Source organism: Polypterus senegalus, chromosome 6 (genome assembly GCF_016835505.1).
Source record: "Polypterus senegalus isolate Bchr_013 chromosome 6, ASM1683550v1, whole genome shotgun sequence".
NCBI lineage: Eukaryota > Metazoa > Chordata > Cladistia > Polypteriformes > Polypteridae > Polypterus > Polypterus senegalus.
The window spans coordinates 45,469,610-45,493,617 of record NC_053159.1 but is presented as its reverse complement, the minus strand read 5'-3'; the positions used below and the strand labels follow the sequence as shown (position 1 = coordinate 45,493,617).

The 24,008-nt window shown below is 36.1% G+C and overlaps 1 protein-coding gene across 1 annotated transcript in view; it reads left to right on the top strand.

Moving 5' to 3' along the window:
* Positions 1-24,008, top strand: part of dnah7 (dynein, axonemal, heavy chain 7) — a 422,487-nt gene that overhangs the window by 25,488 nt on the left and 372,991 nt on the right. The window contains exons 7-14 of the mRNA XM_039755900.1: positions 2,414-2,597; positions 3,879-4,058; positions 5,661-5,933; positions 6,403-6,530; positions 13,380-13,458; positions 13,594-13,818; positions 22,244-22,390; positions 23,313-23,998. Coding sequence (XP_039611834.1) covers positions 2,414-2,597; positions 3,879-4,058; positions 5,661-5,933; positions 6,403-6,530; positions 13,380-13,458; positions 13,594-13,818; positions 22,244-22,390; positions 23,313-23,998 — 1,902 coding nt within the window. The remainder of the gene's footprint in view (positions 1-2,413; positions 2,598-3,878; positions 4,059-5,660; positions 5,934-6,402; positions 6,531-13,379; positions 13,459-13,593; positions 13,819-22,243; positions 22,391-23,312; positions 23,999-24,008) is intronic.

Below are 24,008 nucleotides of genomic sequence, written 5' to 3'. Positions count from 1 at the left end.
TTGTGGTGGAGCGACGGAACATACAAGTCCAAAATGAAATGTTGGGTTGCCAACTGGGTTGCTCCTTTAAGTAATGGTGCTGGCGAGGCAAATGAAACAAGTGCACAAGTGCAACAAGTCATTAGGCTGTAGGGCCTATAAAACCAAAGGCTAAGGTTGCTCTAAAGAGTTAGGCAGGAGCTCCGTCTAGGAGTCTGCCACCTTCCAGGAGCGTCTTGGTCTTATAGTCCTACAGATCAGAAGGATCAGAATCAGTCATCCTCATTTGGCGTCTTCACGGAGATGTGGATGGAAAAAGAGACCATACTGTCAGCGACAGCACCCCCTCGTGTCCCAGCATGGTTGTGCTTTCATCTGATAATCTCAGAAGGTGACCCTTAGACGCACATACGTGACAGTGTAGAGTAGTTGAAAACTGAGCCCAGACAGGTTTATAGGAGTTGAAATAACATCCATAAGTGCAGATTCCAATTTAAGTGATGAAAAAATGCATCAATATACATCTTATGCTTAATTGTGGGCTCAGTGTCAACTGCTGATTGGAGTTTAAATTTCTTAAACATAATATTTTTTAAAGAAAAAGAACCCAGTTTCATTCTCTGCTGTAATCTCAAGGTGAAATTGTTGGTGTAGCAGCACATGATGGATAGCAAGTCATTGTAGCATTTTGCCAATAAATTACAGTGTCAGAGAAATTCTGAGTCATCCTGATCTGCAGATAGTGCATCCTGTTAGTTATTAGTATAATGGAAATTCTGAGTATGTTTTCTTTCACTGTGTATGTAACGTGTCACCAAGTCATGGCTACAGAGCTTGATCCCTGTTTCATTCACGTTTACATAAATTAAACTGCTTGAATTTTTTACTTTAACAGTCACAAGATTATGGAACTTACCTGCTATGATTTCACAGCCTATGCCAGTGCCAATTCAGTAAAAGCAAAAACCTAACACTAAAAAATACACCAATCAGTTTCAGCAAATTCACATAACCACCCTTTCAATCTTACTGTAGGAAATATATATTTAAATTGTTTTCCTGGCTAGCCTCAAATGGACCAGCAAATACCTGGCTGCCTGGTAGTTAGTGCAGCCACCAGATGTGCCATCATATTGTACTGTGCGTTTAGTCTGCGTATTCTCTCAGTGTTATTGTGACTTGTCCTTTTTCAACTCAAGGCCATTTGATTCTAAACTTGAGATGTTGCCTTTTTAATTTAGGCAGCTAATAGTCAAGGTATTTTTGAGCAGGTGGTGGTTGAAAGGCTCTCCATTTTTTATAGTGTTTAAATCTGCATGGCTGTATTTTGTCAGATGATGACAATTGAGACAGACCAGAAACCAGAATCCAATGATATATTTTTTTGTGATGTGAAAGGTTGCATGTATTTTCATGGTTAGGTAGTCGTTTGCAACAAATAGCCCCATCAGAATGTTTTTGCCCAAAATGCCACTCAATAACACACAACAATAGTTACATGCAGCTGGCAGTATAGGCTTAAAAAATGTGCATTATTGTGGTGAAGAACTGCATATAGAAAGTTGTACAAATAGTTTAACTTAATTAGAACTGGCCAGATAATTTGTTAATTTGATAAGTTGTAATTAAATTGCCTGATAGGACAGAGAAGGAAAGGCACAAAGAGCAAGAGAAACAGCAAAGTGGCAGTAGTTAATTTGCAAGGTGCTTGTGAGGGTCTGAGCCAATCTAGTGATCCTCCTAATGATAATGGAGTGCCAATAAGAGCCCACTAATACTGATTACTCTCGAGGAGGTGAACTGGTGCCACGGTGCTCCAGTGCACATACTGTACTCTCCTGTCTCATAAGGCAGATGCTGCATTGCTTAACATGTGAAGTTTAGCCAACACCAAATGCTCTCAGTGGTGTACTGTAACTTATTTGCATTGTTATGGAGGTTAGAAACAGTGCATCTCATTTGCATTTCAACTTGTTTCGTTGGAAAAGTCTCAGATGACTTGAATACTAAATGAATGGTAAAGCATAACAATATCCAAGCTAATCTAATGACCCAACAGCCCTAATTTTTCATGTGTCTTGATATTTAATGTGAGTAAGCACCAGATGTGGTTCATATACTGTAGAACAAATGACATAAATGTAAACAAAAAATTTTAAATAAAAAGAGATGCAAATAATAAAAAATAAAAATATAAATAAAAATTACCATAAGTTGTGTTTATATCTCTTTAAATATTTTTATTGTGAAAATGTATTTAAAAAATGTATTTTTCATTGTTCACAGAGATCTTAATAAAAAAATGAATATTTACAGTATAATTTACAGTACATCAACAATTCACTTTATGAAGATCCTTTATATCTTCTGTTTGTTTATGCAAAGTTTCAAGTGATTTACCAAAATATCAATCAAACTTTTTACTGTGTTTCAGATGGTTTCCAGAAATTCAGAATATCTACTATCAAGGAAATAAACGCAAACTGGTCCCCACTAATAACAAACCTGAGAAGATGCAATCCTTCTTCAATTGTGTTGCGACTCTGATGACAGAACAGCTCCAGAGTTTAGCACTAGAATCGATTGAGGACTTCACACACCTCATCGTACAGCCTCCGGTGAGCTACGAGTAACTCTTGATGGATCATATATTGTTGCAGTGTAATAATCGAGCTATTGTTGAAGCAGAATAAACACAATCCTCTAAACTGCACACTGTTGATGTTCAGTGGCCTTTAAAAGGTTTAAGTAAACCAAATGACTTTAATTATAATATGTCTCTCTATTATATAAAAAAACGGGACGAGACGAGATGTGACTTTCTCAGAGAGACACTTTCACATCCCATGAGATGAGATGAGACTTTGTGCCAAGAGATTTAACCACGCCCAGGCCGGAAAAAGACAAAGAGTAGATGACAAAGTAAAGCATCGTAAAGAATTCAAAAATGTTGTCGCGATACACATGCAGCGCAAGTTAGAGATAATGGAAGTAGGAAAATTCGAAAGTCCCAAAAAAATGATAGTAAAGATCGCATTAGCGCAGACAAACAGAAAATATTACTTGGTGAAATAACGGAAAAGCGAAAAGAGATCAAATAGTGTTTGAGGAAGTCTGGGGGAGGAGAGAGACAAGGCAGTGATACAAAAGGACAGGTGCTGTACAGGCTTTTAAAAGTTTGACGCGCCACATGAGATGCAGTTCATGTGCAACAGCAGCAAGCCTGCAGCTGATCGAGCAAAGAGGAGGTAAAAAAAAAAACGGTATTTGTTTCCCATTGTGTCACCGTTTAAGAGGGGGTTTCGGAGGAGTGACCACGTCTTCTTGGGGTGCATTAAGCCCCCCTCTTCACAACAGCACGTAGCGCAGGTGTATTGGGGCATTGGTCTTGGGGTTTGCCAAGGGAAGCAAGCAGAAGCCCCCTAGTATTTATGAAAAAGATGTGTAAGTTATCCCTTACTGATAAACATAGTATCAAATGTCTATGTTTGCTTCTATTGGGAATTTATTTATAAATTATATCCATCTTTTGATTTTCTGAGATCGTATATCCCTATACATGTTTATGGGTAGCCAGAGCCTTTTCAGGAAACATCAGGGATCAGGAAAACCTTAGCCATGAGCAACACACCTTAATATGGAGAGAAAACTCATAAAAATGCTAGGATGTGATCCTTAACCCTAGAAGCTGTTAGTCAAGTAATCTGCCAGCATGCCAGTCCCTTGACTAAATAAACAGATATTGTTAAAAGTGGGCTTTTACATTAATACACATACAGTGCACTGCATTCTGTTTTGAAAATATGCCTCATGAAATAGTTAATAATAAAAAAGGACATCATGTCTATAAACTGCAGGTAACTAACTGTGTTTTTTTTTTTTTTTATTCCTTTAAACAGGATTCAGTCCGTGCATTTGAACATCCAGGCTTTGTGATCAGGCTTATCTTGGATAATGCCACTATTAAATTTGAGCCTGAATTCAAAGATATTGAGACCGTCCTCCTTAATGTGTATGAACTAATGATAAAGGCAGTTAGCCTGGTGCCAAGAGTAGAAACAAAACTTTACTCAGAATGGGTAAGATTACGTTTAATTAAAGTTTTTCATAGAATAGATAGGCAGTTAAGTTCCACAAAAAAAAGCAAGTAAAATCTGAGTAATATGTGTAAAAAAAAAGTCAAAAGCCCCAGTGATGGAATAAAAAATGTTTTTAGCAATTTATGGGTGTTCTTTTGTGGTTGGGTCCTAGGGTGGCCTTATTCTCCTTTATCCTCTTTATTATGTAGACCTTAACAGAATGGTACAAATCCCTTACACTTATGACACTATCAGGATTTAGTGCTGGTGCCCCCTTTCTTTTACATCTGTAACAGAAGCATTTACTGTATATAGAGCACCAGAACAGGCCAGGAAAAAAGTTTTATTAAGCATTAGTCAAATAGGTAATGCCTTTAACAAAGGTAAAATAAAATGTGACAAACCGTATACCTCGTTCTGCTAGATGTTTAGTCTTTCCATCTGGCCCATTGCTTGAAGTGTCAACAGTTACATAGAGCATTCATGGATTCACTTTCCCTCTCCTACCTCTGATTCTCCCTGATCAGTTGTTTTACTGGTCTTATAAAGTTAATCTAGGTATGATGTGGTCATCCTGTCTCTAAGACATTGTTGCATTTTTAAAAAATTCAATTTCTACTCTTTGAAAACCCATAATGACCCAATATAAAGATGTTTTCAGAAATGTTTGGCAATTTATAAAAAATTAAAATCAAAAATTAAGTTTCTGACTGTCCTCGAGTGGCCCAGACTTAAACCCATAAAACATCTGTGTAGAAAAATAAAGATTGCAGTTTACAGTCTAATGTAATATAGCGTGTTAGAATCTGCCAGGAAGAATGGGATACAAAGTATCCAAATCCAGGTGTGCAAAGTTTGTTTAGACTTACTTAATAACCAAGAAGACACAATGCTGTAATTGATGCCAAAGGGGCTTCTACAAAGTACTAAATTAAGATTCGGAATTCTTATGTGAATTTGAACTTTCTTGTTTTGTTTTTGATTTTTGATATATTTGCAAGCCTTTCAGAAAATATGCTTTCACTTTGCCATTATGGGTTATTGAGTGCAGATTTACAAATTGCAAATTTATCCATTTAGAGTTAAATCTACAGTACAACATAATATAGTGTGCAGAAAGTGAAGGGGTCTGAATACTTTCTCAATCCACTGTCTGTGTCTCTGGGTTTATATATGTAAGAGGGGGCCACTGATTTGGTTCTTACTGGCATGGCATGGCGTGGCTTTTAATCTGTTCCATGTTCAGCTTCCTTATTTTCTGCACTAATTCTTGCTATCCAAAGTGAAATAATGCAGATTCTAATCTGTCAAATTACATGTTAAGTGCCTTTATGATTAAAAGGAAAACCAAAATAGCCAAATACATTTATTTCACTTATTTAGTAGAAAAGCAAGTGAGTTTATCTTATGTATTTCTGTATTTATGCATTTCTTTATTACATGTGCTCCCTGTTGAACAATAATGAACACAGATAAAATTAGTTTTTTTTTAAAGCATCAGCAAAACTGCATGTTCACATATTTATTGGGATAAAGTGATGAATTATCTACTGTATTTAGAAATTATTATTTATCATAAGATCTGTTCCATATATTTTATAGCCTGGTTCTAAACTAAAGAGCACACTGAAGCCAATCATCCTTGACGAAATACTAGAGCGACAGCGCAGGGCAGTTCAGCAAGTGGTTGAAATGGAGAGTACAGGACCCAAAGAGCACGAGCGTCTATATGACCGATATACATTGTTGGTGAACAAGCAAGCTGAGCAAGATGTTGAGCAGTTCTTACAAGAAGATCATTCCTTTGAGGAATGCATGATGGAAGTCACTAAGTATCAAACGCTTGCCGAGGAAATTCAATATAATTCTGTTAAGGTATGTTATTATTCATAGGAATTCTTGTTGAAGCTGTTTGTAACAATTTGAGACCTAAAATAACATCCTCATCCAAGGCTGCACAACCTGCAATACCTCACTATAAAATAGTACGTGCTGCTCGTGCAAACGTTGACAGTCAACAAAATATGCATGAACAATAGGATTTTTTACAATTTTTATATTAAAGCACAAATAACAAAGCAACATTTAAATAAGTTATAGCATGAAATGACGAACCATTTGCAGTTAACTCTACTTGATAACCAAATACAAAGTATCTAAGATAAATGGTGATTGACTTGTGTCAATAGATTTTTCACAAGGCTCTCCCTTCTTCCCTGTGTCTTTCCTTTTGACAAATTTGACTGCTAGCTTTATTTAATATTTTTAAATTGCATACATGGTCCTCCAGTAATCAATATTGGAGTCATATTCTAAATTAAACTTACTATAATCCTTTTTACAGGTAATACGCCTGGGGATGTTTGAGCTGCACTGTGAAGATCTAATTAGAGGCCTAGTGAAACGTGCAGAGGCCTTGTGTGAGAAACTTACAGGCAAGATGCTTAAGGACCACCAAGAAGGCTGCAATAAGTAAGTTGCTTATTTGTGTGTGTGTGTAAACTCTTTTCTGAATTAATCAGTTTTCAGCCACAGTTCAAAATCACTTCTGTAATTTAGTGCTCAAACATTTCTGACTGAAAAATAATTAAGGCTCAAACGTCAATACATGAAGGCCTCCGGTTACATCAGTCTCAACATATAGCAGTTCTGTAGAAATGAATGGGCACATACAATTCAAAAATGTTTCATTTTAACCAAATTACAATTAATTTTCATCTAGCAACTCCCTTTATTTATTTTTTATTTTATATGACGAAAAATAACATTCTATGTAATCAAGTCTAACGTATACAAAAAAGAAGATAACATCACATACAATCGAGTCAAACTTAACAAAACAGAATTCAACTCCCATCCGAGAGGAGAGCCAACAGCAAGAGCAGATCTTTAAAAACCAAAAAAGAAATGAGACCAACCTTTTCCCCGATCTTCTTCTTCTTTTGGTTGCTTCCATTGTTGGTTGCCACAGCAGATCATTTTCTTCTATTTCACGGGTGGGCAGATTCAGTCCTGGTGAGCCGCAGTAGTTGCAGGTTTTTGTTCCAACCCAGTTGCTTAATTAAAAACCAATCCTTGTCAATTATTTAATTTCATGGCTTGCTAGTGCTTTAACTCTGCCCTGTCAGGTCATTCTCATATCCTAGATTTTTTTTTCCTTTCTAAGGATATCATCCAAATGATTTGAAGTCCAAAACAGACGAGTTATTCTCAGTGCTTCACTTTTTTCTGTTCACTTTCCTTCCAAGTATTTAATTAAACCCAATAGTGCATGATAAATACACACAGGTGTAAATGGTAACAAGCTAAATGGAGAAATGCTGGTTTCTTTTGTCATTTGCATCTTATTGCTAATTAGGAGCAGTTAAAAACCAAGACTACAGCTGTTTAAGACTAAAATAAGTAATAAGTGTTCAAAATCTGAACGAGCGAGACAACTAAAGTGAAGTAGAAGTGTTACTTGAGTGATAAGTGCTTCTTATTAAGCAGTTGGGTTGGAACAAAAACCTGCAGCCACTGCGGCCCTCCAGGACTGAATCTGCCCACCCCTGTTCCATATCGTTCTGTCCTCTGCATCTTGTTCTGTTACACCCATCACCTGCATGTCCCCTCTCACTACATCCATAAACCTTCACTTAGGCCTTCCTCTTTTCCTCTTCCATGGCAGCTCTATTCTTAGCATCCTTCTCCCGATATACAGTACTCAGCATCTGACCTTTTCCCTGATATAAATGCTTAATCAAAAATGTTATTAATTAGATCTTGCCATATTTTAAAAACGTTTTCAACAGATCCTCTAAGCGAGAATTCAATTTTTTCCAATCTTAAATAGTATAGAACATCAGCTACCCACTGACTTACACCAGTTGTGACGAGATTCTCCCAGTTGAGCAAGATAATAGTGTAGTGCTAGTAGTATGGTAATGGCAATTACAATCAGTTTGTCCTTCTCCACTTTAAGCCCATCCGGGAGTACACCAGATATGGCTGTTAGTGGGTTAGGGGTGAGTGATTGTGACACTAAGGCAAGATTTTTGTCCAAAATTATGTTAGTTTGGTTACACTTCCAACACTTATATCTTCTAGTCAGTAAGTGATGGTATTTGGTCAGCGTTGCATAGCTAATAGTGTCACAGTAGAGGATGTGAGACTCTGTTAATGGAAAAAGAGTTGTACTGCTATTACTGATCTCAAGAGGAAGAAAAGGAGAAGGTGGAATGTCAGACACACTTATAAACAGCAATAAAGGAAGGGCAATTGTAATATTCACATGAATAGGAAGGTACATTGAGAGGACAGCCCACCTGTCTGCACCATTCTTGTGTTGTAAGTTTAGGAGGTTTGATGGTCAGCTGCAAAGGTCATACATTGGTCACTAACTCTACTCTCTAGTCTACACCTTTTTTGTGTGGTCAACTTCTATCTCCTCTGATGGTGAGACAGAAAAAGAGGCATTGAAGCTGCATCAGGTGCTAGGATTGATCTGATTGGTACTTGTACAAGTGGTTTTATGCACATTGTTATGCATGTGTGGATTTATTTTTATACCAAGATTGTGTAAGTACTGGTAGAAATGTTTCCAATAATGCACTGTATTTGCAAACCATTCCAGGGCTCATCTGGTATCACTGCAAGACCACAGTTTCCAAAGTGTCTTGGTACGGTTGTTTTGGTCCATACCAAAGTTTGACTGGCGGGTTCAGATCTTCCTAAAATAACCAGGCTAGAGGAGCAACCTCTCCAGAGTTTGAAAAAAAATGCTCCAATTAATTAGGTGTTAAAATGTCTTGAGAGGGGAAAAGTCGCTGTGACACGTTCCTCAGCAGTAGGTTATAGGTTTACAGGCCATCATTATGCCTTTTGTAACTCAATAAGGTTCTGTTTCATTACGAAAAACTGTGGGATATTTTCTCACATTATCAATCCTAATATTCTTCATCCTAACTTAGAGCAGAGATGCTACAGACATTTCAGTGTAACAAATATTACATTTGTGAGGCTAGGGGCATAGAAAATAAAATTGAGCTACAGAAGGCAGATTATATTAGAATAAAGAAAGATAAAGAACTTCAAGCTTTATGTCTCACAATAAAGTAGGCTTCTCATATTTACCAAGTATTATAGCTGTGAGTAGCACCACTGAGGCCTTCAGATCTCAACTTTATTAAATTTTGGGAACATTCGGTGACAAGAAAGTAATAAGCTGGTAGGTTACAGTAAAAGGGCTATGATATTTTTTGCACACAGAAGCTGGGTTTTGTGTTGTTGTCAGGGAGTTTTGACTTTTAATATTGAGCCATTTTCCTAGTTCTGCATTTGTCATTTTGAAGTTCTAGGCGTCAGAGCAGAATATTAAAATATTCCAAATTGTCTTGCTGATGCAGTCAGTTTGAAATACATATTTTCAACGTCTTACTTTATATTCATTTTTTTCATTGTTGTAATGCCTCACAATACTACTGTTGAAGACGGACAGAAACTAAATAAAAGAATCAGGAAGAGAGAAAACCAGGAGGTCAAAATGGCCAAGTGACAAAATTAGGGATGAAGCCAGAATCATAGAGATTAAGTAAAACCAAGATCAAGGCCAATAAAGCACAGAAAACAGTTTTAGAAAGGAATTTATTAAGTTGGACACTGCATGATCTGTCTGGAAGCCATGTACACCGTAGTGGAATAGCAGAACAAGAGAGACCTTCAGGGGGTATGTCTCTAGCTACCGCATAGCAGCCTTAGTCCACAATGACAAGGGACAGAAAAACAAAATAGCATTGTGGGATATTTATGACACAATCAAAATAATTAAAAATCTTTTCAGAACAACTTTGCATGAAGGAAATAATTAATTCCACAGATTCCTGATATTCGAAAACATACAAGGAGAGTTTGAAATTCAAAAGGAAAAATGTATTTTTTTCAGAATAAATCAACAATAACAGTGATTCATGACACTCACCCTTAGACATACTTACTGCAGTACTTTACCTTTCCACACAGGTCACGTCACTATTCATTTCTACCATTTGTAGTTTTTAGGCAACAGAAATTACCCGTTGTGAATTGCAGACACAAACATGGCGAATAAGGGGTGTAAGGTCTGCAAAAGGCCTCACTGGCTAGGCCAGGCCTCTTTTGCCTGCCTGGAAAAGACCTTATGCCAGCACACTTCTTCTAACTCTGCTAGCCTGCCAAAAGGGATTTTAGCCTTCAAACTTAAAAGTCCCAAAAATGTATCACAAAGTTTCTCAAGTAGAAGGACAATGAAGATTCTTTATAAAGCAAGGATTTATTCATAGATAAAAAATATGCTCAAAAAACAAAAATAGGCAAAACAGTAAATCCACAGTAAACAAAATACCAATACACAGTTGTGACTCAAAATCCTTTAGGCAAAAGCAAGAGAACAAAAAATAACTGAAACAGAACCACTCGCAATACTCCAACCATAAATGAATGTTTGACTGCTGAGTCCTGCCTCTGGTTCTGAAGATAAAGCCAGGAGGAGCACCCAACGGCTGTGACATCAGCTGGGACTCCATCCACAAGGAACAGGGAATGGAAGTGTTTTTAAAAAGACAGCGCATAATTACAGCAAAACCAGAAAATACATGAAAGTGAAACCTTTAACTACTCAAAAAAATGCATAAACACACATTAATACGTAACACCTGTCACAAATGCCTCAATAGACCACCCACAAGTATTTAGTGTTATTAATATTGTGACCCGACATTTGCGCGATAGACATATGAGTGCCGATAAATCTCAAACCAGGAATGCCAAAATCGCAAAAAATCCTTCCAACACTCCAAGCTATATTGTATTAATTTTATTAAATGATTTATGAAAACTTTATAAATACAGAGCTCTATACTCTAAGATCAAAATAATCAAATAACAATTAAATAAATCATTACTGAAAAGAATAAACACTTCAAATGATAAACAAACAGAAATCAGAAATAAACATATTAACAAAGAATAAGGTCTTGAAAGTAAATGATCAAAAAGGAAGGGGACAACAAAGAACAGAAGTAGCAAAACAATCAAAATCCAATGCAAAATCCACAAAGTGAAAACTATAATCTCAATGTCAAAAACAGTGGAGTTTCAAAAGAAAGCTAACATTTAAACAAGAAAACAAGAAATGGGGCCATGAAAACACAGCAGCTTGTGCGAGCTAATGATAGCAAAATGTGTGTGGCTGGCTGAGTCTTAAATAGACCTGCCAGGTGTCTGCGGCTCTAACAATAAGGGTAAGAGAAGGGGGATAAATAGAAAATACTAAATAAAAGAAACACAAACCAAATTGAAGATGACGGGGAGAAAAAATGATTTTAATAAGAAAAAACATAAACTTGTGAAACTGCTGAAATCCTGACAATAGGGAGATGGTCCTAAAACACTGACTCAGGAATATTCATTACTAAAACCACCAATTCGCAAAACAAAAATATATCAATTATTAAATATTTATTAATCGAAAAAATATTAATTTATAAAATTTAAAAATAACAAAGGATATGCTACAAATATTGAAGAGTAATTTACAAATAACTAATCAAAGACAAAGTATAGTTTATTCCAAATTAGAAGTAATTCACAAAGCTGACAGTTATGATTTCAGCAGTATGTAAATGGCAAAAAAGTGGCCTGCCCCAAAAAGTCTCACTTCATTACAACCTGGCCCTAGGAAAATGGAGGCAAAAATAATTGGCCTAAAAGGCAATCCACAGCAAGTCCAGATCCACAAAATCTAAAGATACAAAAATGTCCAAGAAAACCAAAGGAGTGTTAATGCTTACAAAGACAAATCTCTACTCCACCAAAGCGTTATTTGCATGAACTGCAAGAGATTGCCAATCCTCAACAGAGATGGACAGGTGGCCCCGCCTCATAGGGAACCACACGCAAAATATACGGGCAATACGAGACCAGCAAGATACAGAAAGATACTAAATGATAACCAAACGGAATAAAAATAACAAATACATGATTAAATAAATAAAGTAACAGAACAATGTTTAAAAAAAAACAGTGGAAAACAATGAATGATAATGAAAAATAGCAAAGACTAAAAGAAAAATAAATATAGTATACCACTGACCAGATAAAGAAACAAAAACTTAAGCTGAAAATGTAACATCTTAAATGTTATGTCAGAAAACTGACAAGATTGAGGAATGACTGGAGGAAAAGATGAGTTAAAAGAAAAAGGATCAAAACAGGAAAACAAAAATGATGCTTTAAAGCCAAAACAAGAGAAATCATCATAGTAAATAAATTGATAGCAAAGATCAGAAATAGGAAACTCTATGACTGAAAAACTTTTAAAACAAACAATCAAACAAAGTGAATTCCCAATGGTATTTTATCCTGTTGCGTCATGCCTGAAGGTCACAACTACACAGGACACTCCCCTAGTAATGCATGAATCAGTCATAACAATGGGAACCAAACACTGTGGCAATCATGTTAAATACAAAACAGTCTAAAAATTTTGATAACGCTTTAAACAAATGAAGTTTCAACAAATTAACATCAAATTAATATTTAAACAAATTTCTGAATTTACACAAATTCATATTTTGAGCCTATAATAAATATGGAATATTAAGAGCTTGAACTAAACCTAAAAATTTTAGCTCCCAAATTTTATTACCGTACAATTTAAACACTCTCTAAAACAAAAAATCTAGAAAGCTATATATTAATGATAACATGATGATGCAAAAAACATGAAAGTAAGAATATAAAAAATACAATTAATTTTGAAAGAAGTGGTCTCCAAGCAAAGTAGTGGAAAACGTGAAATGTGTTCAAGTGAATTCAGTCTTCCTAATTGAAAACCGGGCTCTTGACCAATGAATGAAGGTGGGAGGCCATCCTGCAATTAAAAAGCTCTGTCTAGTTTGAAAACTCTTCACTTTTGTACGCTACTGATTTTTAATTACATTTATTTAACAATATTTTAGCAAGAAATACATGCTTTTTGGACATTGTGGGCATACAGCCCGATAACTAACAACACAAGTAATTTGAGATTTTCTCATGGACATTCTTCAGCACTGGCCTGTGCTCACTCCCTTTAAAATCCACTGTATGACATGCTTTGCTACCTCTTCTTTCCATGCTTTTTCTCGGTTGTAACTACAAATACTATGGCGTAAGTAACAATTGAGTAAATGGAGTATTCATTTAAAATTTTTTAACAAATTTATACGTTTGTGTAGTATTGATATTAAGTGATTAAATATCATGGCAAACAAACAAAGTATATCTTGCTGTAGACTATAGTCACCCCATATTCTTTTATTACAGGTTATGTGAAGAATTTGAGAAGATAGCAGAAAAGGCATTGGGTACTCCTCCAAATTCTCAAGAGCTAATGGAACTTAAAGTAAGTGCATAAAGGACCTATTTTACAAATATATTTATATTCAGTACATGAAAATTAGACTTTAATTTACTTATGTATCTACTATTCTTGGTCATGCTAACTGTAAATTATCTGAAATCATCTCATATTTCACAGGCTTACGTAAAAAAAGTAGAATCTCATGACATGTTAGAAATGGAACAGAAGCTTGTGGAAGCCAAAAATCGACTCTCATTCTTGATGGACTACGCCACTTTGTCCCCTGGGGATATGCGACTCAACAATAACACTTTTCAGTGGTATTCACGTATGCCTGAAATTTTTGAAGAACATCGTCAAATTGTTAGTCAGAAGACAGGGCAGTTCCAGGAAGGCCTGAAGGTCAGTTCATTTTCTCTTCTCCATCATTATACATATGGTGTTTTATTGGTTAACACTCCAGTTTACATATCCGTTATAAGTGTCACAAGAATAACCAAGAGACATTGGGAAGGTTTGGGGCAGCCACCCGTATAATATTTCCTGGCTGCAAAATCTGTCAAAAGACAAAGACATGTTCACACAACTGAGTCCAAAACAGAACTGAGTATCATCTTTAAGATGATGACTTTTAAACGCTCGGGGGGGAAGTGATGTCATCAGGACCGGAACCAGAAGTGACATCATTGGCTATCCCAAAACAGGGCGGGATTTCCCGAGAATGGTCTGTAAGGAATTGAGAGAAAGAATTAGCGCACTTCGCCACCCCCTGGTCCGGGCTGGAACTATATTTATTCAGGCCCTTTGGTTGTCACCTAAACACGTGTGTGTGTGACAGTAGATAATAATTGTCTACAAATTATTAGAAGAATTTTCAATTTGAAATAAAACAGATAATTTATTATTGTTAGTAACAATGCAAAATATTTATAGACTGCTAATAGCTGATTTATAATGGACTAGCCACAGTATCCATCAAATGTAATAGAATAATTTAAAAACATTTTCTCTCTCTTGCCCTATGTGCACTCTCAATGTCTTTCCTCAGTATTCATGTGTGTCTGAACCGCTCTTCACTGGTTCTCCCTTTCTTGAGTGTATTTCCGTAAAGCCTACTTCTCAGACTCTGTCACTGTTTTTGAGGCAAATTTCTCACCTCTTGTGCGGTTTTATACTTTCCAACTTTGAAGTCAACTGTCTCAGTGTGCTCCTTTACTCCTCCTTGAGTGTCTCATACTTGCACTTCCTCTTTCATCAAGCCATCATAGCTATACTAACCAATCAGATTGCTGAGGGGCTGGGTACACAGACCTTAGTGTTTTATTATATAGTAGATACCTAAACTAAAGTGTTATGTTTTATTATAGAGTATTTTAAAATAACACACTACTTATTAGAAAGAAAATTTATGAAAAATGGCAAATCATTTTTAATGTATGCGTTATAACTTTTGTAATTCTATTGTTTTATGATGTATATTGTGAACAGTCATATAAAAGTATTCTTATCTATGACATCCCTTGTCCTTCACCAATACCAAAAAACTTTTAGAGAAATATCATTTGCAGTGGAATGATTTTAATAATGTTCTTGTAACTTAGCCAATAAATTTTGCTTCCTAGCTAAACATGTTTTGTTTAAGGCCTTCCCTGCAGACAGCTCAAAACATGATAAGCTATTCAAAACAAGAAGAGGACAATTAAAAGAACCTTCTTGATTTTATTTAATCCATGAAATTGAAAGCATGTAATTAATAGGACACATTTACAACAAAACTCAAATTTAGGATTCCTTAATTTTCTGAAACGTTCCTGAGATCTTCTGTATTTCAGATATAAATATATACTTTATCCAGGTCAGAGAAGTCTTGCATATGACTTGTTTGGTAACCTACAGCATAACCACATTTTTATACACACATCTATTGTATCAATTTAAAATTACCCATTCATGATTTTTCTTTTCATTAATTGTAGCCTTGAAATATTAAGGTGTCCATCCATCCATTATCCAACCTGCTATATCTATAGTGTCACGGCGATCTGCTGGAACCAATCCCAGCCAACACAGGGAGCAAGGCAGGGCACACATACACATACACCAAGCACACACTAGGGACAATTTAGGATCGCCAATGCACCTAACCGGCATGTGTGTGTGGAGACCAATGTGAGCACCTATGGCTGTGGCAATCACAAATGCTGCTGACCCCCATGTATATCCTGGGGCAATTGCCTGTTATCATGACTTTTAACCCTACATGTACAATACAATTTATTTTTGTATAGCCCAAAATCACACAATGAGTGCCGCAATGGGCTATAAAAGGAAAAGAAAACAAGAAAAATCTCCCAAAAAACCCATTTAGTGGAAAAAAATGGAAGAAACCTTGGGAAAGGCAATTCAGGGAGAGACCCCTTTCCAAGTAGGTTAGGTATGCAGTGGGTGTCAAGAAAGGGGGTAAATACAATATGATACACAGGACAGAACACAGTAATCCTCATTACAATATAATAGTACAATAGTAATATTGCAAGTACAAAACAAAATGCAGGAGCAGATGATCACATAATAGAATTCAGATTTACTCAGAGTTCTGGAGACGTCGGCCATCAAGTTGCCCACCACCTTACTGGCAATTCCACAGCTGAGTAAGTGCTGTTCCAGCCAGTCTGATGAAAGGACCCCTCTACTTGACAATTCCAGTGCTCTCCCATCAGAAGTGACTTTTCCATAGGCAGGCAAACAACTTGGCAGTAGTACACTTGCTCCAAATGCCACATTTGAGTACTGAGAAGAGAAACAGAATAATTGATAGTAACAAATTATAACTATCATATTACTTATGTTTTAATGCTGTTGACTAACAACAGATATGCTGTATGTACAGTTATCAGCAGCTCTAGTCTGGGTATGCTAAACTGAAGTAGTGAATCTTCAGTTGGGATTTAAAAACTGAGACCGAAGGGGCATCTCTTATAGTAGCAGGCAGACCATTCCACAGTTTAGGGGCCCTGTAACTAAAACCTCGACCTCCCACTGTTATTTTATTAATCCTTGGAATCATAAGCAGACCGGCATCTTGAGATCTTAATGTGCGCTCTGGTTTGTAGGTAATGGTAAGTTCAGATAAGTAAGCCGGACCTTGGCCATTTAAGGCTTTATATGTTAAAAGTAGGATTTTGAAATCTGCCCTGAACTTAATTGGGAGCCTGTGTAAGGATTTCGGAACTGGAATTATGTGTTTGTATTTTTTTGTTCTTGTATTAATTCTTGTACCAGCATTTTGAATTAACTGGAAGCTGTATAAACAACAATTTGAACATCCAGTGAATACCGCATTGTACTTGTCAATCCTACTAGAAATAAATGCATGAATTAATTTCTCAATATCCTGTTTAGTTAGAAAACTCCTTAATTTCCCAACGTTTTTAAGATGGAAGAAACATGATTTGAACAACTTTGCAATGTGCACATTAAATGACATACTAGTCTCAAAGATAATGCCTAAATTGTGGGCAGATTCATTAGAATTAAGAGTGATTCCAACCATTTTAAATAATGTCAAAATACCGTTGTGATCAGCATCATTCCCTCCAATAATTAACATCTCTGTTTTGTCAGTGTTTAAAGACAAGTAGTTCTTATCCATCCACTCCTTTAATTCACTAACACAACTAAAGACAAAATCAGAGAAACTTCATTTGGTCTAAAAGAAAGGTATAACTGGGTGTCATCTGCATATGAGAGAAAAATTATTATCATGTTTTCTAATGATAGATTCCAGCATGTAAAGTGAAAACAGTAAAGATCCCAGTACTGAGCTGTCTCACTTCTTTGTATGATGATGGAGTACTGTCAGCACATTTCCGTATGTAATGAAATCGATTTGATAAAGAAGTCCTAAACCAGGCAAGGGCAATGCCTGTGATCCCAATGTCATTTTCCAGCCTGTGTAGTAGAATTGTCAATGGTGTCAAATGATGCGCTTAAGTCTAACAACATAATCACAGGGGACTTTCCTTCATCAGAGGATATCAGAATGTCATTTACAACATGTGTTAGAGCTGTTTCTGTACTATTACCAGTGCAGAAGCCAGATTGGAATTTCTCAAATAAATTATTATGTGTAAGGTGTATTTTAGAGAGAAAGGGTACATTTGAAATGGTTCTATAATTATGAAGTATGTGTAGGTCTAGGTCTGACTTTTTAAGTAATGGTTTGATGGCTGACACTTTTAGTGCATTTGGTACTGTGCCATGCAGTAATAAACTATTAATAATGTTAAGAAAAGGTGCTACAAGAGCATCCATTGCACTTTTTGCTCGTTGTGTTGGCACTGGATCTAGGGAACAAGTAGTAGGTTTCATTTTAGAAGTTAAAGTTGGGACTTCCTGTTCTAAAGTGTTAAATTTCTGAAGTGTTAAATGCAAGGTGAGACAGAGTTTGCCAGGCTAGCATGTGATTTGCACTGTGATACTGAGATCTGGGATCATATATTTTTAATTTTCTCATTAAAGAAGAAGATAAAATCTGTACTGCTAATGTCTGTTGGTATTTTGCACTGTAGATCTGAATTCCCATTTGTTAAATTAGCCACTGTTCTAACAGTACCCAATGATTTTTATTATTGTTATCTATTATTTTAGAATAGTAGTATGAGTGAGCTTTAAAGAGAGCTTTTTATATTTTTTAACCCTCTCTGTTGATGGAATTTGAAAGACCTGGAGCTTTGTTGTTCTCCATCTTCACTCCAGTTTTTGTCACTCTAATTTATGAGCTTGAGGGAGAGTTTCTATGTGTTTTGATCATTTATTTTTAAGGGGAGCCACTGTGTCCAGAGCATCTCTCAAGTTCATATTATAATTTGATGTTAGTTGATCTAAATTGTTTTCCACATTTACATTTGATGTTAACTGAGCTAAATTGTTTTCCTCAATTATGCATTTTCTCAATTACATTTGAAGCAGAATCATAATCTAGATGTCATCCTGTCTTCGTTTTAATCAGTAAGAGCAGAACCAAATCAAACGTAATTAAGTGGCGATCAGAAATAACTTCATTTAGTGGAGTAATATTTAAATTTTGAATTTCAACTTTGTAAATTATGATAAATCTAATTTATGGTTATGAGTTGGACTTTTGACAATCCGAGAAAAATCCCACTGAATTTAACAAATAAGTAAAACGTTTGCTAAAAATGTCAGTTTTCACATCAATGTGTACATTAAAATCCCCCATCAACACTATATGATCATAATTTATAGCCAAATCAGAGAAAAGGTTGCCAAATTTGGTCATGAACAATGAATATTGCCCTGGTGGTCTGTAGACTAACAATACAGTTGTGTTGGAATCTATTTTAATACAGGCATTTAAAATGAATGCCTCAAAGGATGTAAAGTCACCTAAATTTTTAGCAGTGATTTGTATTTTATCACAATGAATTATTCCAAAGCCACCTCCTCGACCAGAGTTTCTAGATTTTTGAAAGAATGTGTATCCATGTGGCAATGCTTCAGCTAGGGGAGCTGTGTCAGATTTACTAAGCCAGGTTTCAGCGAGAAGACACTGATCAGATTTTGTACTTAATATAATATCATTTACCAATACAGCTTTACTTCCAAGAGAGCAAATGTTTAATAAGCAGCATTTAAAGCTGCCTAGTTCTTTCTGAACTGGTGATATACATTTTGTTATAATTTGAACTAAGTTACTGTTACAGGTGCCCCAGGTGGAGGGTCTGGTTTTATCTCTTGGTCTAATTATATGTCTTATTTTTTAGTAATCAAGTAATTTAAGGTTTGCTTTATGAGTAAATTTAGAGGATGCCCCACAACAGGGATTATGGGGAAACAGCTACAGGAAAGCTGTGTATTTGTGTAAGTGTATATTCAAAGGTCCCATCATAGAATCCAATCATTAATCCAGGTACTATAAACTGGCACACAATTTGCATTTCTCTTTTAAAAAGTATCCTGCTTGCACAATTAACTTTCAGGTTTTGTTGGAAGCCACTTTAGCTACAGCTATTAAACAATGTTTTTTTTTCCAGAAACTATTCTAGTAACACGCGTAAATAATAAATTGCTTCCTCATATCACCACTTAAATGAATAATTTAGGTGATATGGATGGAAGTTATTTTCCAACCACACACGTCATTAAAACATAATTTAATTCTGTAGGTCTAGTGATCATACAGCTCGGCCAACAAATAAACAATATCTGTAAAGTGTGTATAACCATTTTAACTCTCAAAACTAAATATTCCCATGGTTATAGCGGTGCAGTGTATAAGAGCAATATGAATGTACAGTGGATTTGTAGCCAACCTGTAAACAGTCTCAACAAAGTGTGTTGTCGGGGGGGGTTAGTGGAACACAATGGGTTCATTCTGAGCTAACCTTCTCTCACACCCTAAACTCATCTCACACATAGAGAACCTTTTTTAATAACACAGTGTTATGAATAGAGTTTCTTTTGAATTGAATTTCTGAGGGTATCATTTCTGGGGATTATACATTCAAGGAATTTAATTCTATGTTTATCTTCTTGATTAGAGCCTTCATTTAGAAATGTACTTTTATGCAATGACCTTTCAGATGCCATTTTTGTTTAGACTTATGGAGATGGCAGGTCGTATTTGCTAGGGGCGTGACGTCGAGGGTCATAACATCGGGTAAATGGTGAAGGGTTAAAAGGTTGTCTCAGCTGCCATTTTGTATCCACAACTGGTCAGGACTTAGAAAACTGTTATTGTTTTGCTTTTTGGGTACTGGTTTTATAAATTAGCTCTGGGTTTTGACTGATTTTTGGTGTTCAAGTTGCCTCTTACATTCTCTCATTTTCTTTTTTTAGTCTTAACCTTTGCTTTGTCCTTGACTCTGTTTTTTTTCTACTATTTCACACTTTTAATTTTTTATTGCAGAAAATGCACACAGAATTGAGTAGTACCTGCACAGCCTATCACTCCACAGCACTCCACATATGAGCTCACTAATTTTAGCAATACACGAGTGTCCCCACATATAACCTATACACCTAAGGCTGACACATCTTGGTCCCCGTGAATAACTGAGACACATGGAGAATGACTGAAAAAGTAATGGCCACCAGTGGGCTGAATGCAACATTTCACACATAATATCGGATAGATAAATTTACAAACAGAGCTGTGTCCCACATTCTAATGCCAGAAGATGTAGAGCTGGAAACTTGAAATATCCACATAATGCTGTACACCTTGCCCTTTTGTAACCAAGGGGTCTGCCTAACCAGAAATAAAAATAAATAAACAAAGCACATATAGTTATTGATCTAATGTTTAAAATACAGTAATCCCTCCTCGATCGCGGGGGTTGCGTTCCAGAACCCCCCGAGATATATGAAAATTCGCAAAGTAGAAACCTTATATGTGTATGGTTATTTTTATATATTTTAAGCCCTTATAAACTCTCCCACACTGTTAACATTATTAGAGCCCTCTAGACATGAAATAACACCCTTTAGTCAAAAGTTTAAACTGTACTCCATGACAAGAAAGAGATGACAGTTCTTTCTCACAATTAAAAGAATGCAAACATATCTTATCTTCAAAGAATGCGTGTCAGGAGCAGAGAATGTCAAAGAGAGAGAGCGAGAGAAAAGCAAACAATCAAAAAATCAATACGTGCTTTTGGGCTTTTAAGTATGCCGAAGCACCGCGATAAAGCGGCAATTTTTAGAGGAGCGTCCGTATCTTTTAAGCAAACAGCTTCTGTGCAAACAGCCCCTCTGCTCACACACCCTCCGTCAGGCACAGAGAATGTCAGAGAGGGTGAAAGAGAGAGAAAAGCAAACAATCAAGCACCGCGCGGGAAGCATATCTTATATCATTGAGGAGTTTTAGTTAATATGTAATACATGCTCTGATTGGGTAGCTTCTAAGCCATCCGGCAATAGCGTCCCTTGTATGAAATCAACTGGGCAAACAAACTAAAGAAGCATGTACCATAAATTAAAAGAAATCCGCGAACCAGCGAAAAATCCGTGATATATATTTAGATATGCTTACATTTAAAATCCGCGATAGAGTGAAGACGCGAAAGTCGAAGCGCGATATAGTGAGGGATTACTGTATTCCAGTGGGATTATGAACTACTTATAGAGATTTTATATTAGACTTCCATGGTGAAAAAAATAGATAAATGGTGTAAGATATAAAATAATTGCAAAGACATTCTGGAACAAATTTTTCTGCTAAATTTCAAGCATTAATGTATTTCTGTTTTGAAAGATTCCGAGTTTAAACATGGTGTATGTAAAAATAAAAGAAAGACCTGTAACCTGTTTAGAGCTACACTTTGCTGTTTAATGAGTTACCTGTCTAGCATTTTAAATCTTTTTCAAATAATATTGCACATGACTATGTTTGTTACTGGTTATCATCTTGCAAGTTCTACCAAAATCTGAGATGCTGGAAACTCAGGTGAAGTTTAAAAATAAGTTTTAAACGTGAGGACTTCCAACAGCTGACATTGAGATGGCATTCACCAGAGCCTGGGAAGGATAATATTGACTTAAAATAATGTGTTTTCGTGTTTTACCTTCCAAGTCATTATCAATTAATTAATCACTCAAGTTATGTTTTAGTCCTTTGTAAACCAAAAGGATTGATTACTATTCAAATATTAATACTTAAAGTCTGCTCTAATTTTACATGTTATTGAATGAATCAGACCACTTACTTACACACATATTTATCATTACCTTTATACTTGCAGCTAAATAACAGAAATGGTACTGACCATTAATTAAAAAATGAACCTGTATTACTTTATTTCAGCTGCGTTGTGAAAGATTTGTAGAAGAGCTGGACAGCTACAGCAAGCAAGTTGAAGAGTTTGTTACATATGGGGACATGTCAGAAATCAATAAATATCTGAGAAAAGCCCAGACATTGAATTCCAAGCTTGATCTTGCTATGGAAAAGGTAAGTACTTGTTCACTCAGTCATCTTTGACAAAACCTACCTTTATCAAGTTTTATTACACCATTAACTGACCACTTTACTAGTTACACCTAATTATAACTGGCAAGGATCCACTTATAGATTCCAGAACTGCCAGTCATGGATTCACAATGTGCTGGAAATATTCCTTAGAGATTCTGCAATTCCTACAGATGTTTCAACCACACGTCCAAAATTAGAAGTTGCTTATTAAATTTAGAATCCATGTACTGTATATACTTGTGTATAAGTTGGGTCTTGAAACCTGAAAAATCGATCATAAAATCAGACCCCGACTTATATGCCTGTTCAAAAATATGACACTTAATTATTATTATTTTTTTTTTACATCTTCTTGCTTCCTCCAAACTCAAACACGTGTTTCTCAGACACATGGGATTTTGTTGCTGCAGTGCAGTTGCCAATTTCTTTTGCCCCTTCAACGACTTTTAATTTAAAACCAGCTTCATATTTTCTTCTGATCAAATGCTCCATCGTAGATAAGGGATGGTCTTACGATAAAGGTGTATGAGGTTGTGAGATATAATAAACACAAATAAGTGCAAATGTTGCTTCAGAATAGTTTGGGCATTACCATGTGGTCACGTAGGCACAATACATAGAAAAAAAGGCAGTGTTCTCCATGATTACTCTATCAGGTGGGTGTTAGCATATCATAATCCCTTGGACCAATAGCGTGAGATTTCTGCATTTGACTTATACGGCTGACATTATAAAATACTGGAAATTATACTGTAAAATCAAGCCCCGACTTACCCGCGGGAGAACTTAAACGCGAGCATATACGGTCATCTAGGTTGTTCTATATTACAAATGTTAGAATCTTTTACTAGCTGTTGTGTGTTTAAGTCTATGCAAATATTTTGATTTCTGTTTCCTGCAGGTTGATCAAATTAATGCTGAAGAGGAGTCTTTTGGATGGCCAGTGTCACAATACCCACTACGAAAGAAGATTCAGGAAAAGTTAACCCCATATTTGCGCTTGTATGAAACAGCTTCTGACTTCAACGCCAAATACAAAGACTGGCTTGAAGGGCCATTTGCCCAGGTTAATCCAGACAAAGTGGAGCAGGATGTTGGGAATTATTGGCGAGGATTATACAAACTGGAGAAAGGCTTTCAGGATTCACCCAATGCCCTACACATAGCCACTACAGTTAAAGCAAAAGTTGAGGAGTTCAAGGAGCACCTGCCTCTCATCCAGGTTCTTTGCAACCCTGGGCTGCGTGACCGTCACTGGGATGCAATGTCAGAGATTGTTGACTTTAGACTACAACCCACTGAAGAGACTACAGTCTCAAAATTCCTAACTATGAATCTTGAACCTTATTTGAGCCAATTTGAGGGCATCAGTGAAGCTGCTAGTAAGGAGTATTCTCTGGAAAAAGCCATGGAGAAAATGGTGTCAGAGTGGGATGAGATTGAATTTAATCTTATACCATACAGAGAGACTGGAACATATATTCTGTCTGCTGTGGATGACATTCAGATGTTATTAGATGACCACATTGTAAAAACACAGACAATGCGTGGGTCCCCTTTCATAAAGCCTTTCGAAAATGAAATTCGGTAGGAAACA